The following is a 14,568-nucleotide window of genomic DNA, read 5'->3' on the forward strand; positions in this document are numbered from 1 at the left end:
ACGTGTTCGAAATGTGGCATTGCCCATTTAAAGAAACACTGCCCTGCAAGAGGCATACGCTGTTTAAACTGTGGGAAGCCAAACCACTATACAGCCCTGTGCAGATCTACATCACCAGTCAGGAACCAGCGCTCCCAATTCCGACAACGTTGCATCCGGAGTGTGCAACAACGCCAACAGGATTCTGATCCCGGCAGTGCAACGGATCCAGATGATGAATGCCTGGACAACACCTACAACGTGTGAATATGCCACACGAGACACATTGCAAGTCCAATCCATCCTAGCTGTGGATTCCAAGGCGAGCAGTGATGAAGGTTAACCACTGCCCCATCCAGTTCAAGCTGGACACAGGTGCCTCTGCCAACCTCCTCTCACAGGCAGACTTCAGACGCATTAAGAAGCCCCCCCCCACGGTCCTTCCAGCTGCCTGCAAGCTCCTGGATTACAACGGGAATGCCATCACGGCACTGGGATCCTGCCATCTGCATGTATCCAACCAACACACACAAGCATGCTTACGCTTTTAAATTGTTAAGCCGGACAGGGCCTCCCAGTAGGTGCGCATGCCTGCAAGCAGCTGAACCTCATTCAAAGGGTTTACACCATAACATCCTCCCTTGTGGATCTTCAGCCCGGCATCGACGACATTCTCTTCCAGTATCCAGATGTGTTCAACGGGATGGGCACACCGCTGTATCAATACAAGATTCTGCTACTACCTGATGCCAAGCCAGTGGACCATGCACCACGACGAGGCCCTGCCCCATTGAGAGAGTGCCTGAAGGCACAGCTCAAGGACCTTCAGCAAAAAGGCATCACATCCAAGGTCACTGAACCGACTGACCGGGTCAGCTCGATGGTCTGCATAAAGAAGCCTTCGGAGGACCTGCGCATCTGCATTGATCCCAAGGATCTCAATAAGAATATCATGAGGACCACTATCCCATCCTAAAGTGGGAGAAACTCACGCGTGAGATGGCATACGCGCGCTTCTTCACCAAATTGGATGCATACAGGGATTTTGGCAAATCCAGCTGGAAGAGTCCAGCAGAAGGCTCTGCACCTTCAACATACCTTTTGGCAGATACTGCTACAATCGCATGCCATTTGGCATCATCTCGGCATCGGAGATATTCCATTGCATCATGGAGCAGATGATGGAAGGCATTGAATAGGTTTGTGTGTACATGGACGACATCATCATATGGTCCACAACCCCTGAAGAACATGTGTCCCGTCTCCAGAAGGTATTCCGCCGTGTCCATGCTAATGGCCTAAAGTTAAACAGGTCCAAATGTTGCTTTGGCACATCAACGTTCAAGTTCTTCGGCAACCAGATCTCACAGCATGGTGTACACCTGGTTACAGACAAAATCAAGGCCATTGAGGCAATGAAGGTCCCCGAGGACAAAAAGGCGGTGCTGCGCTTCTTGGGTATGATCAGTTTTCTGGGCAAGTTCATTCCAAACATGGCCACACACACGACACTACGCAACCTGGTGAAAAAGCGGAAGGGGCCACACCAGACAGAGTGGCTGGAGCTGAAAGCCAAGCTCACCACTGCACCAGTGCTGGCATTCTTCGACCCTGACCGGGAGACAAAGACATCCACAGGTGCGAGTCAGGATGGCATCGGTGCGGTGTTGCTTCAACGAGATGACACATCATCCTGGGCACCAGTAGCCAACACATCAAGAGCGATAATGCCCAGTGAACCAGATATGCACAGATTGAGAAGGAGTGCTTGGATCTTCTCACTGGAATCCTCAAATTTCATGATTATGTCTACGGCCTGCCAACATTCACTGTTGAGATGGATCATAGGCCTCTGGTCCACATCATCCACAAGGACCTGAACGACATGACGCCTCGGTTGCAGAGAATCCTGCTTAAACTTAGGAGGTATGACTTCAACTTGGTGTACACACCTGGCAAGGAGCTCATCGTCACTGATGCATTGTCCCACTCTGTCACCTCGCCCAGTGAGCCGCTGGAGATCATCCAGCACATTGAATCGCAGGTGCATCTGTGTGCTAGCACTCTCCCGGCGACAGGCGAGTAGGTAGTTCTCATCCGTGATGAGACAGCCAAAAGACCCCTCTTGCAGCGCGTCATCCACAACCTCACCAATGGTTGGCAGAAAGGGCAGTGCCCACAATTTTACAATGTGAAGGATGACCTGATGGTGATTGATGGTATCCTCCTCAAGCTAGACAGGATTGTTATTCCACTCAGTCTCCAGAGCTTGGTGCTGCGCCAGATTCATGAGGGACACCTGGGGGTCGAGAAGTGCAGACGCAGAGCCCGGCAAGTGGTCTACTGGCCCGGCATCAGCCAGGACATCACGAACATGGTCCTGAACTGTGCTACCCGTCAGCGGTTCCAGCCACCGCAGAGCAAAGAGACGCTCCAACAGCAAGACATAGTGACCAAGGTTGACATCGACCTCTTTCATGCGACTACGTATTGATCATCGACTATTTCTTGAATTACCCTGAGGTGCTGAAGCTCCCGGACCTCACCTCTCGGACCATCATCAAAGCCTGCAAGGAGACGTTCTCAAGGCACGGCACCCCAATCACCATCATGAGCGACAATGGCCCGTGCTTCAGCAGACGAGAATGGTCCACGTTTGCCAGGTTATGCAATTTCCAGCATGTCACCTCCAGTCCGCACTATCCGCAATCCAATGGAAAAGTCGAGAAAAGGGTGTACATTGTGAAACAGCTCAACTGCAAGGCCGCGGACTCTCCTTCCAACATACACCTTGCACTGCTCGCGTACAGGGCGACTCCATTGTCCACTGGCATGTCGCCGGCTCAACTCCGGATGAACAGGGACCTGCGGGCGACGCTTCCAGCCATACACCTGCCCAACCTGGATCACCTCCCGGTGCTGCAGAAGATGCAGCAGCTCAGAGACCGTCAAAAGCAGGGCTATGATGCCCATGCCATCGATCTGGCCGCGCTATCCCCGGCAGACACTGTCAGGATCAAGATACCGGATGGTGGGTGGTCTGCCCCAGCTGTCATTGTTCAACAGGCTGTGCCCCGCTCTTATGTTGTACGTATGGCTGATGGCTCCATCGTGTGAAGGAATCGACGGGCACGAGGCCACCAGTCAGGCTTCCATCCCGCCTGTCAAGGCGCCGTCGTCCCCTCCGCCACCTCTCCGGCGGTCGACCAGGATCAGACGCAAGCCTCAGAGACTGGACCTGTGAACGTTTGTTTTGTTTGCTCTGTTCTGTTGTCCTCCGTCAGTCACATTAAACAGACTCATTCACATATCAATACATCCACATACGCCAACAAAACATTTAAAAAAAGGGGAGATGTCATGATATGCAAACAGGCAGCTAATGAACATATAGAATAGGATACGACCAATGAGCTGTCAGGACACTCAGGGGTGGTATCTCACTGAAAAAAGGATGAGGCACTCACACTCCCCCCCCCCCCACCCCCCCCCCCTCTTTCCACAGACCAACATCTACAGAGTGAGACAGGATGTATCCTCAGCATCACAGCCCAGCATGTGCCTTAGAGAAAGGCTGGTTCAGTTAGACTGAGTTACTACATTTAGATTAGCAGAGAGTCAAACTCATTGAGAACTGTGCTAATAGTTCAATAAAACACATTGAACTCACTTCAAAGTCTGGAGCTTCTTTTACTCAAAACTGCATCAAGTGGCAGCTTGTGTTATTCCAAATGACATAAAACAGGGTAAACCTCTCCTAATCTCAGTTCTAAATGGTCGATTCCTTAGCCTGAGACTCTGACCCCCACAATTCTAGACTCTCCAACTAGGGGGAAAAAGCCTCTCAGCATTGACTCTGTCAGGCCCCCTCAGAATCTGATATGTTTCAATGAGATGCTCTCTTCTAAACTCCAGAGAATGTGGCTCCATTTTGCGCAATCCCTCCTCACAGGCAAATTATCTTATCACAGGAATCAATCTCATGAACTTTTGTTCCCTCTAAACTAAGTACATCTTTCCCTCAGGTTAGGAGACAAAAGCGGCAGTAATTTTACATTAAATTTACATTCAACAGTAAGTAGCAATTTCAGTTATACCGACAACCTTGAATATCATTGTGTGCACTACAATCCTTCGAGAGAGGCAAATATCAAAGATCAGTTTTTACGTTGAATTTGCATATTTTGATCATTTTCAAATCTGTATCCATTACCATTTTCTTATTTTGCACACAGACGCGGAGAAAATCAAACAATATATAATTGAAAAGAGGATACCGAAGATATAAGCTGCATTATGCATTCTGCACTGTAAATTCTATGATTATGTGGGGGGTAAGTTTGTGCTACATTAGCTAGAAGGCTGCACTCGCAGGAAACTCGGGATGTGGAGAAAGTTGCAACACTGAAGGCCCAATTTTTACTGCGCTTTTGCATTCAGCGCCGCATTGTAAAAGTCTGGCGTTGCTTAACTTTCTGTTCTGTACAAACAAGGAACCCTTATAAAGTTTTAGCAACCAGCAATAACTCTAAACAAGCTGACAATAAAGAGAAAAACAAAATCAAAGGTAGCCTATTCTGACAGTGATATTCGGGGCACAAAAGTACCTTTGAAGAAGGAGGATGTGGCTTCGCCCCTGTGTTTATGTTTTACTGCGGAATCTAAGATCCTCTGTTAAAGGGCAGGCGGCTCACCACGGAAAAACATTTGCGATTACAGAAACATGTGTTCCTAGCTTTTGTAATTAAGAGGGTTCATCCCACTTCCTCTCTTCAGTCTGTGGAAACATTCAGTATCTGTCTGCCAGTGGTTATTTAAAGCAGCTGGATATCTTTGGCAATCAGGGAGTTGCTTACAGAATGTCAGCGAGAATAAAGAATTAAGCTTTCAATGCAAATTGCGAGAGAGAAATAGTGAAATAATAATTTAAAAGAAAAGCAACCACAATTTTCTAACTCAATGAGCTGCTGAGGTATTTGGGGTCTTTTAGAATCACTGCAGGGTTCTTGTGCACTTCACACCAGTCTACACACATAATGGAGTAGAAACAATCCAGCAGAAGCATTCACTCCTGGTATGACGGAATGCTTAAAATCATCAAGGAAGCTATTATATGGCACCAGTCAGATGTAACTTGAATAATAGCAGCATTTAATAAAGAAAATCATTATTTGAGACAAATTACCCTGGCTTTGTATTTAAAAATAAACACAAAGAAAAATGTTGACAAAATGCCAAGAGAAGTATTTTCACAGCACTAAAACATTTAATTTGTATTTTTTTTAAAATACTTTTTCATGGGATGTGAGCGTCGCTGGCAAGGCCAGCATTTATTGACCATCCCTAATTGCCCTTGTGGAGAAGAGTAATTTAATAACCAAATACGTACACAGTTCCTAGGACACTGCACTGAAGATAGACCATGATCGCACCAACACCCACTAAATGCAAGAGCCCGTTTAGTCTGGCAGACATAATGGCATCAATAAGATGAAAAGCTGTGCAATTAAACACTCAGATTAAAATGGAGACTCATAATTACGCTAATACACTGCACATATATGCGGGAAATTTGACTCTCTACTTCCAACCAGAGAATGGGATCAGGTGACTTAAATCACCAGGTATGACAGCTGGCTTCTCAAAATTGCGTTTTTCTTAAAAGACACACTAAAAGCACCTTCAGATTGTATGTTTCACTGTTTTGGGCCCCTGCAATGTGAGTGTTCCACCAACATGCGATGAAACTAACTAATGGCAAAAGTGAGTTTGAATCCCATTCTGGAGGCAGATGTACTTAACCCTCTTAGCCAGAAAGTCCAAAAAGAGGTCCCTTCCCACAACCTCGGAGTATAGTTGCCCAAAGAATAATCTTATCTGACAGGCCAGACTGTTCCTTGTCCCACTCAGGCAGGTTTTGGGGGGCAATAAGGAAGTGGTTGAAATATGTGGTGCGATTCTGCGACCCCGTTGCACCCGGCACAAATTCAGGCGCAATGGATGCATCACCCGGGTCGATTGTGAGGTCCAGATCTGCACATTCAAATAGGCCATATGGCTCATTCAAATAGCTGGACGCCTCATTCACCCAGCGCCAAAGACTCACTGGCCGCACACGGGAGACCTCGCTGGGATGCTGTTTAGTGCTGGTCCACGCGAACTTGGACCAGTCGTAACAGCACCTGGAGGGGGGGGGGGGATCCCAGGCCAAGCGGGAGCCCCGGATGGTCGGGCCCAGAGCAGGGAGGTACCCTGGCACCTGGACACCTAGGCTCTGCTGGCCTGGCATCCTGGCAATGCCAACCTGGCAGTGCCACTCTGACACTGCCGGCTGACGAAGTGACACTGCCAGGGTTCTGGGGCACTGCCATGGTGCCAGGTTGGCACTGCCAGGAGTTAGACTCTTGGGGGGGTGGGCTTGCCAGGTAGAAGGGGGGGGGAGGGTTCCCAGGGTCTCCCCAAGTTTGGGAGACTGAGCGAGGACCACAAAAACAGGAGGGGGGCCTGAAAGAGGAAGGGGGGGGGGGAGGAGATTGGGGCAGCCGGTCAAAATGGCACCCCAAACAGCGTGGAGCCTTTCCTGTTGGCGGGGAGAGAATCTCCCCAGGGCCCACAAAATGGCAAAGTGCCGTTGAATAGCGGGGTGTTTCTTGGCTCTGTAGCCCCCAAAAAACACCCTGCTAAATGTGCCGTTCAACAGACTTTAACTTGAGTCTGCTGAATCGCGCCCATGAACTGAGGGAAACAAACACTAATAAGCAAATCCAAAGCCCCCTGAAGGGCAGCCACCATCTTTGATCATTTGGCTAGGGACCAAAATGGGACATTTGCCCTGCAGCACTGCTTGATAAGCCTCTCTCCCAACAACTTTATGAAAACTTCAGATAACAGTGTAATTTGCATTTCAGTTCAGTAATTTATGTCAAAGGAATATCAATACATCAATCGAGGTGTGACAAGTATGAAGTTGCTCTTGTTTGAAGCATCTTAGCCCCTTTTCCCTTATGAAATATGAGTTAAACCGATGACCGTATTTTCTGCCCAATGACATGAACAATTAAAATTTCTAGAAGGATCTTTATCAGATAAAGAGAGGAGCCTTGTTTTGCTTTCAAATACCTGGCATATGGTGGGTCCACGGCTGATTAAATTAATACATTTTCTCTTTGAGGCTGCAGTCATTTTAACTTAAAGTGAACGTGTTTAACAAATGCAAAATTTCAGGCTCGCGATTACTTACTTAGGTGCTGCTTCTTCATCATATTTACACCTCAGGTCCAGGAGTTCTGTTTGTGTTGTCTTCAGAGCTGAGAAATAGATAATTACAGAAAGAAAAGATGAGCATCAAGTCACATGGGTTTAATCTGCAATTTATCGCAATTACTGTCACACAGAAAACTGCAGAGCCGGTTCCATCTGATTTCTCCCCATCCTTACTTAAAGGGGCGAGTTGACTTGCACGATATTTTTGCCAGGTTTATGTTACACGGCTGTGCATTGATACATGATGTGTTCAACCTTGCGTCAACAATGGCACAGAGCAGGCAGGTTTTTCAGCAACCAGTTCCACAGTACGAAGCCCACTCAAGCTGCTGCGGTAAATATTGTGCTGCAGCAGGTAGTTGCACATTGAGCGGTCTGCGTTTCACCGCCGATCAAAGCAACGTGCCGGCACATGGTGGTCAGGAACTGCATTTAATGACCCCCCCCCCACTTTGGATGACACCAAAGTAACAAATGCTGGAAGTCACTTACCCGAGTGAAGGACCATAATTTTTTCTTCTGCTTCCCCAAGTCTAGCAGCCAAGGTGATCTGTGCTTCCTGTAGTTTCCTACATGTTTGAAAGAAAGGGCACAAGGATCCAAAATCTAAGCTGGACTTTGTGTAAATGACTTTTAACATAAATTAACAGAAGGGCAGAAATATTCTTCAATGGAATAGGTATTTTGGAGCTATTACAGTGCACAGGCTTGTGCCCGAGGTGATTTTTGGGGAGGGGTTTAATGATCTACCTGTGCCACAAGGCTATTCCCAACATCCTCATACTAATCCCGGAAACAGGAGAAGTCCTTTCCCTCAATGGGATGGCCCCTGCTGATCATTTTTAAGGCACAGGGCCACATTTTCTGCCCTGAGCTAAGCGTACATTCAGACTTCGGCAATAAATTCTTAAACACAAGTCACATCTCCCAATGCAAAGGTAGAAAGGTGTTTAAAGGTGAAATCCTGTCTACTTTTACCACAAGCGGCTTCTGGTGGATTTTGTATCCTGTGCTGGATACTTCTTCATCTTGATTCATGTTCTCAGTAGCTGGACAGCATTGGCCCCAATCTCCTCGGCAGCGGCAGTGATGAGCAACTTGCAGCTGCGCTCAAAGTTCCCCATGGCTCAACGCTGTCGTATACTTCCTTTGGGCTCTTACAATCCCGGCTTTCACAGAAATGTGCAGTGTCCCTCGGGAACACTTTCGGAGCGGAGTTGGGGGAAGACGGGACATGTTTCTTGTTTATAGCACTAGCTACCATGTGGTAGGTTTAAGGGTTCAGTGTGAATGTTAGTGAATGGATGAGTCAATGGGAGAGTGTCTGGGTAGGTCAGCAGGTAGGTAGGTGGGTACGGAGCATAGCTGGGTAAGGGAGATAAATGGGTGAGGAGGGTAAGTGGGTGGGTTGATGGGTGAATGGGTAGTCAGGTGGTTGGGGGTGTAGTTGGGTGGGGTCAGTTGTGCAGTTATCCAGGTGCTGAACTAGGTTTGAATCTGTCTTAACATTTCCCTAGTTACTACTCAGGTAAGTATTGCGGAACTGTCCGGCGTCTCTGACGCCAGCTCAGAGTCGGCGGCATTTGCAGAGGGATCTGGGCAGCAGGGCATTGCCCATCGGAAGTTTAAACATCTCGGCCAATCTTGGTAAAACCGCGCATCAGGACTTCCACGGGGTTCCGACGTGCATCATATGCCAGGTCTCTGGAGACTGGAAGCTTTGGATCATTATTTATCATTACTATTATGACTGCATTTTTCTCAGTTTAGCAAATAGCTCTGGTGTCAAGTGACCCAATTCTGATTTGGAAATAGAAACACCAGGTTCTCAGAATGCACTTCTGTCGTTACAGATACTGTATAACCATCTCAGGAGGAACACAGGAAAGAAAGAACTGTTGTTCTACACAGTAGCTCTGTTGTAATAATCAAGATCTTTCAAAATTGATTGGCTAGGAGAAAAACGTTTTGCTCCAAAATCCTTCATAGACCAATAAGCAGAATTGTCCGATGATGCTCACAGTCAGAAGTCAACTGCAGCCTTGTTATGGCATTTTCGCGAATCTGCAGCTGTGGTTTAGCTTCAATGTAAATTAACTTCAATGAAAGGAAAACCACTTGAACGATAATCAAATTTGTTTAGAACACTCGAAGCTTCAGTTGGTTATAAACATCAGATTTTGAAAGAACGATTAGCACACACGCATACGCATTAATATAAAAATTCCATATTCACTGGAGATCGAGAGGGGGAAAAGGAAAAGAAAGAGGCTGGAGAGAGAACCAGCGGCTTGGGAGAGATGGGGCAACAGGAGGAGTGTGGGAGGAAATAGCATGAGGGTGAGGAGAAAGAGGGGTAAAAGAGAGGGGTGAGAGAAAAAAAACAAAAGAGAAGGAAGGGAAAAAGAAGAGGGAAGAAGGAGAAAAAGAATAAGCAAAATCTCATCCTGTGTAAGTACAGCATTAATTACTGCAGCATTGTGCACACTGTCACTTTCAGTTTGGATTAGATTTTCCTGAAGATTTACTGGGCAATTATCTTCTTCTCATGTACCTTTCCTTTTCGGCCTCATTTTTCTGTGACAGGTTATCGTTTTTAAGTGCTGTGCTGTCTGTGCTGCTCTTTTGTAATTCTTCAGATGCCTTGATGCTAGCTGGAGAGGTTTCTGCTGATTGTTCTATGGCTGTGGGAGACAAGACGGAATTGTGTTCAGAGCTGTACAACACAAGGACAACATTTTAGTGCACGTCATTATCCATAGCTTAGCAGCATCTTTGAGGCAAACACTCCTTACAAAACTGCACACTTTAACAGTGTTCATTTCCAATTGTAAATGAACAAAATAATTAATCCATCGGCCTTTGTTCTTTCACCCGGAACATTTTGGCGAGAAGATCTGGTTTTAATTATTACTTTCACGCACTGTGAATTCAATTGTTTAACTATATTTGAACACTTTTCTCCTCATCTTTACCGTTTGTTTTGCACAACTGCGTACACTTCACCGGCACGCTTTTTACCGCATTTCTGTTTTAAAGTGCGCCGTTTGCAGAAAGGACGTTGCATGAAATTAATTAAAATCTTATTCTTTAATTGATTGCAGTCAAAATTATACCCAAGGCAGGATCAAAGGAAACCAGTTTGGTGAGAGAAAGTTTGAGGTCAATGCTGTAACAATTCCAAAGCGCTGGACAACGGTGCAGGGGATTTTCCCTGATGGAAGGTGGTGGGGTCAGCGTAGGTATTAGTGGATGGTAGGCAGTGGAAATCCTACTCCTCCACAGTCTTTAAAGATTAAATCAATGTAGAAGTCACTGATTTGCCGTGAATTTAAACTAGTTGCCCATTTATTTTCGCTCCAAAGACCGATGAAAAGATGAGCCTTTTTGACGCAGGATTAACGGAGTTTAAAACAGCATCCCAAACCAGCATTCTCGTACCAGCCTCCCCGGACAGGCGCTGGAATGTGGCGACTAGGGGCTTTTCACAGTAACTTCATTGAAGCCTACTCGTGACAATAAGCGATTTTCATTTCATTTCATTTCATTTTTTCATTATTGCTTGTGAGCAATCTCACTTGCCCTGAAATAATAACTTGATCAGTGTGGAGATCCGTTCTTTCAGTAGAAAAGTGTGGCAGGTTTTTAGAAAAATAAAATTTCCAAGGGCCGGATTTTTAGGGTGTCATGAACACAGGAACAAAGGCAGGAGTTGGGTTGCTGAATTTAACAGCTCCAGGTGGCATGCCAATCTCAAGGTGCCGAATACCCTGCCCGCAATAAGCAACATTTCTGGGGAATGCAGGATAGGAATCCCACCCTCCCTCAAATTGAGGCCAATTAACAGCTTAGAAACACATGAAGAACTTGTAAGGAGTTAATGTTCTGATTTTTAGAAAGGCACATGTTTAAAAGGCACCTTCTGAAACAGATTAGCTAGGAGGAGGCAGGCACAGAGTGGAAAGGGCATCATCTCAGGCCCACAAAAGGGTTAATAGGGCAAAGGGGGTCTCAGCTTAGTAAAGGTTGCTCTTGGCCTGTCCAAAGGGCAGGGAGGGTAAGCACACCATACCCAGGCCTTGAATGGGGTCGGAATCCCCCAGCATCACAGGCAGAAAAGCAGGTGGCCAGGGTGTCACACACAACTGGGTGGCCAGCGGCCTAGAAAGGTGGCTCCAGCTGGCAATGGGAGCACAGTTGTCAGATTTGGCATCTCCCAAATGGTAGCTCTCCTTTGGCAGACGGTAGCACAGTTGCTTCACAGCTCCAAGGTTCGATTCCCGGCTTGGATCATGGTCTGTGCGAAGTCTGCACATTCGCCCCGTGTCTGTGTGGGTTTCCTCTGGATGCTCCGGTTTCCTCCCACAGTCCAAATATGTGCTGGTTAGGTGGATTGGCCATGCTAAATTGCCCTTGGTGTCCAAAAAGGTTAGGTGGGGTTACTGGGTTGCGGAGAAAATGGTGGAGGCGTGGGCTTAAGTGGGGTGCTCTTTCCAAGGGCCGGTGCACTCGATGGGCCGAGTGGCCTCCTTCGGCACTGTAAATTCTATGATCCTTGCCAGAGCTGGATAGCAGATTTATTTTATGACAGACAAGCTTTTCACGGGATACAGGGCAATGGGTTTCACCTTCATCGCTGGATTCCCCCAGCTGAATGGCATCCAAATGGCCATCATTCAACCCACTGGGACAGTGATTCCATCGACAGGAAGGGCTTCCACTCCCTCAACATCCAACTGGTGTGGGACCTCAACAAGAGCTTTCTCCCCATGCATAAATTTCCTCCTTCATCTTTTGCAAGTCCAGGCTACCTCAGATCTTCACTTCAACCCCCAAAGTGTGTGACTAGATCCTCGAGAACAAGGGAGATCCCTTGAAGAGGTAGCCTGGATCCTCAACAGGAGCTTCAGACAGAGGTGATGCAGCCAAGGCCACCTGCTTAGCTGGATAAACATTGAACAGGCCATCGGCTTTCTGTGGATGTAATTCCAGCACCTCAACAGGTTGGTGGTGCCCTCCAATATTCTTCTGCAAGGGTTTTGTTCACTGTGGGGGTCCGCTCCGCTCTCTGGGGGTGCGGTGCACTCAAAAAAAAATCCTTTATGAAATTTGAACTATGGAATTGGGAATCTCAAAACAAAGATGGCCTAGTGACCTGATTACATCTCACATTGCCGTACTTGTTTATGTACCATTGTCAATGTTCTCCGTCGATTATTCTTTTGTCAACTGTGTACGTAGTGTGTACGTTCCCATGGCCGCAGAAAAATACTTTTCACTGTACTTCAGTACATGTGTCAATAAATATCAATTAATCAATCATTTCATCTTGCTCTAATAATCCGATGGAGCCTATTTAAGTTAGCGTGCTTGCTTTTTACCTGTTAGTTACATAGAACATAGAACAGTACAGCACAGAACAGGCCCTTCGGCCCTCGATGTTGTGCCGAGCAATGATCACCCTACTTAAACCCATATACCCATAACCCAACAATCCCCACATTAACCTTACACTACGGGCAATTTAGCATGGCCAATTCACCTAACCCGCACATCTTTGGACTGTGGGAGGAAACCGGAGCACCCGGGGAAAACCCACGCACACACGGGGAGGACGTGCAGACTCCACACAGACAGTGACCCAGCCGGGAATCGAACCTGGGACCCTGGAGCTGTGAAGCATTGATGCTAACCACCATGCTACCGTGAGGCCCCGTCGTTAGAGTGACTCTCACTGTAACCAATTGGTCAAGTTTAATGCAGATTTCAGTGTGGATATAAACGTTGCCCGAGAATCTTTACTTGTGATTATAGTAAATTGCAACTGCTGCAGACCCTTGCTGTGAGCACAGTGGAAAAATTGCCCCAGAAACAAAACCAGATGGTAACATTTTGTTTTAAAAGCATGCTTTAAAATACTAAAGACTTAGCACCGCTGTAATGGTGTAACGTCCAAACCATAGAAAGAAACAGCTGTTTGATAATACCAGAACAACATTGCCATTTATTTAGATTTTAATACAGCTGTAAAACAACTAATTAGGTTCTAAGTATTAGCTAAGATTGTGCAATGCAGTATTAATTTGTAATAATTACTGGCTATGAATAAAAATGTGTTACCATCTCATTTGGTGATTAGGTTTGCATCTTTTACCCTGAACCTCATGTAGTTCTTTTAAGAATAATCTAAATAATGAAAATCACAAACTGAATAAACTCACCATCCTTCCTGCGTTAACAAACTTTTGTCATTCTAGAATTGACCTATTGTTTGTACAAACCTAATTACAATATGCTGAAACATTTTAATTCCAATTAAAACATTTGAATTTCTAATTAAATTTATGTTAATCGCTCGCAGAAAATAGGTCCATGGATTTAACAGCTCTCATGCTGGAAAACAATCCTTAAGTGACTTGTGCTGTGAATGGGGTGGATTAGTGAGCCTGAGATCTTCAGGTCAAAACCTCGCCGTAACCAGTTGTGAAACTGAATTTAGTAAATCGGGTGGAGCGGAGGGCAGCATGGAAGCTGCCACGTTGTTGTAAAATCCCAACTCGCTCAGCATTGTTGTTCAGGGGAGGCAGGCTGCCAATCCAATGTTACGACCCCCGAAGGTGTCAGAACCGACATTGTCTCAGATTCCGCTCCTACATCTTGGAATACAAACTTGCCAGGTGATTAGGGGGCAGAGCTTCCTCCCAATTGTTCAACATGCCGCGCCCAAAACAGGATATAAACCCCGACCTGGGAGCAGATCAGGAAGGTGGGCACTGAGGGAGTGGATTTGAGAGTTATTGAATTGTGGAGTAGTAGAATAAACTTTGTTGTATCCTGTCTATCTGGCTACGTGTGGAGTCTTTGTCTTCGGCCACAACACTGGCGACGAGGATAAAGTGCCGCTGCCGCAACCACAGGACTCTGCGCCTCCAGCCAGCCTCCGCGGTGCTTGGGAAGGCCTCCACCAAGGCAGTGCAATGGTGCCCATTTGTGAGCTTGAAATCTTTGACGCTGAAACTGACAATTAGGTCAAGTATGCTGAAAGGGTACAACAACTGTTTTGGCGCGGATCAGACCGTAACTTTGCTGACCGTCATCGGTGGTTCAACTCACGCGATAATTAAAAACCTTGCTTACCTGGACAAACCAGAAGAACTAGCATTCGCTTTGCTGGTCGACCATCACCTGAATCCGCAGTCCCCTCTCATGGTCCGATGGTATCGGTTTCATAGGGCTTTACAGGCCCCGACTGAGTCACATGGGGAGTATTTGGTGCACCTCCGGGGTCTTGCCACTCTGACTGTGTCCCTGAGGGACCACTTCATT

General features: G+C 46.7%; 1 protein-coding gene across 7 annotated transcripts in view; it reads right to left on the minus strand.

Moving 5' to 3' along the window:
- cux2b (cut-like homeobox 2b) overlaps positions 1–14,568 on the minus strand; it is a 438,718-nt gene that overhangs the window by 90,854 nt on the left and 333,296 nt on the right. For all 7 annotated transcript variants that reach the window (XM_038787705.1, XM_038787654.1, XM_038787739.1 and 4 more), the window contains 3 exons: positions 9,797–9,926; positions 7,735–7,811; positions 7,220–7,286 (listed from right to left, as the gene is read on the minus strand). In XM_038787705.1, the coding sequence (XP_038643633.1) occupies positions 7,220–7,286; positions 7,735–7,811; positions 9,797–9,926 (274 nt within the window). The remainder of the gene's footprint in view (positions 1–7,219; positions 7,287–7,734; positions 7,812–9,796; positions 9,927–14,568) is intronic.

Source organism: Scyliorhinus canicula, chromosome 1 (assembly GCF_902713615.1).
Source record: "Scyliorhinus canicula chromosome 1, sScyCan1.1, whole genome shotgun sequence".
Taxonomy (NCBI): Eukaryota; Metazoa; Chordata; class Chondrichthyes; order Carcharhiniformes; family Scyliorhinidae; genus Scyliorhinus; species Scyliorhinus canicula.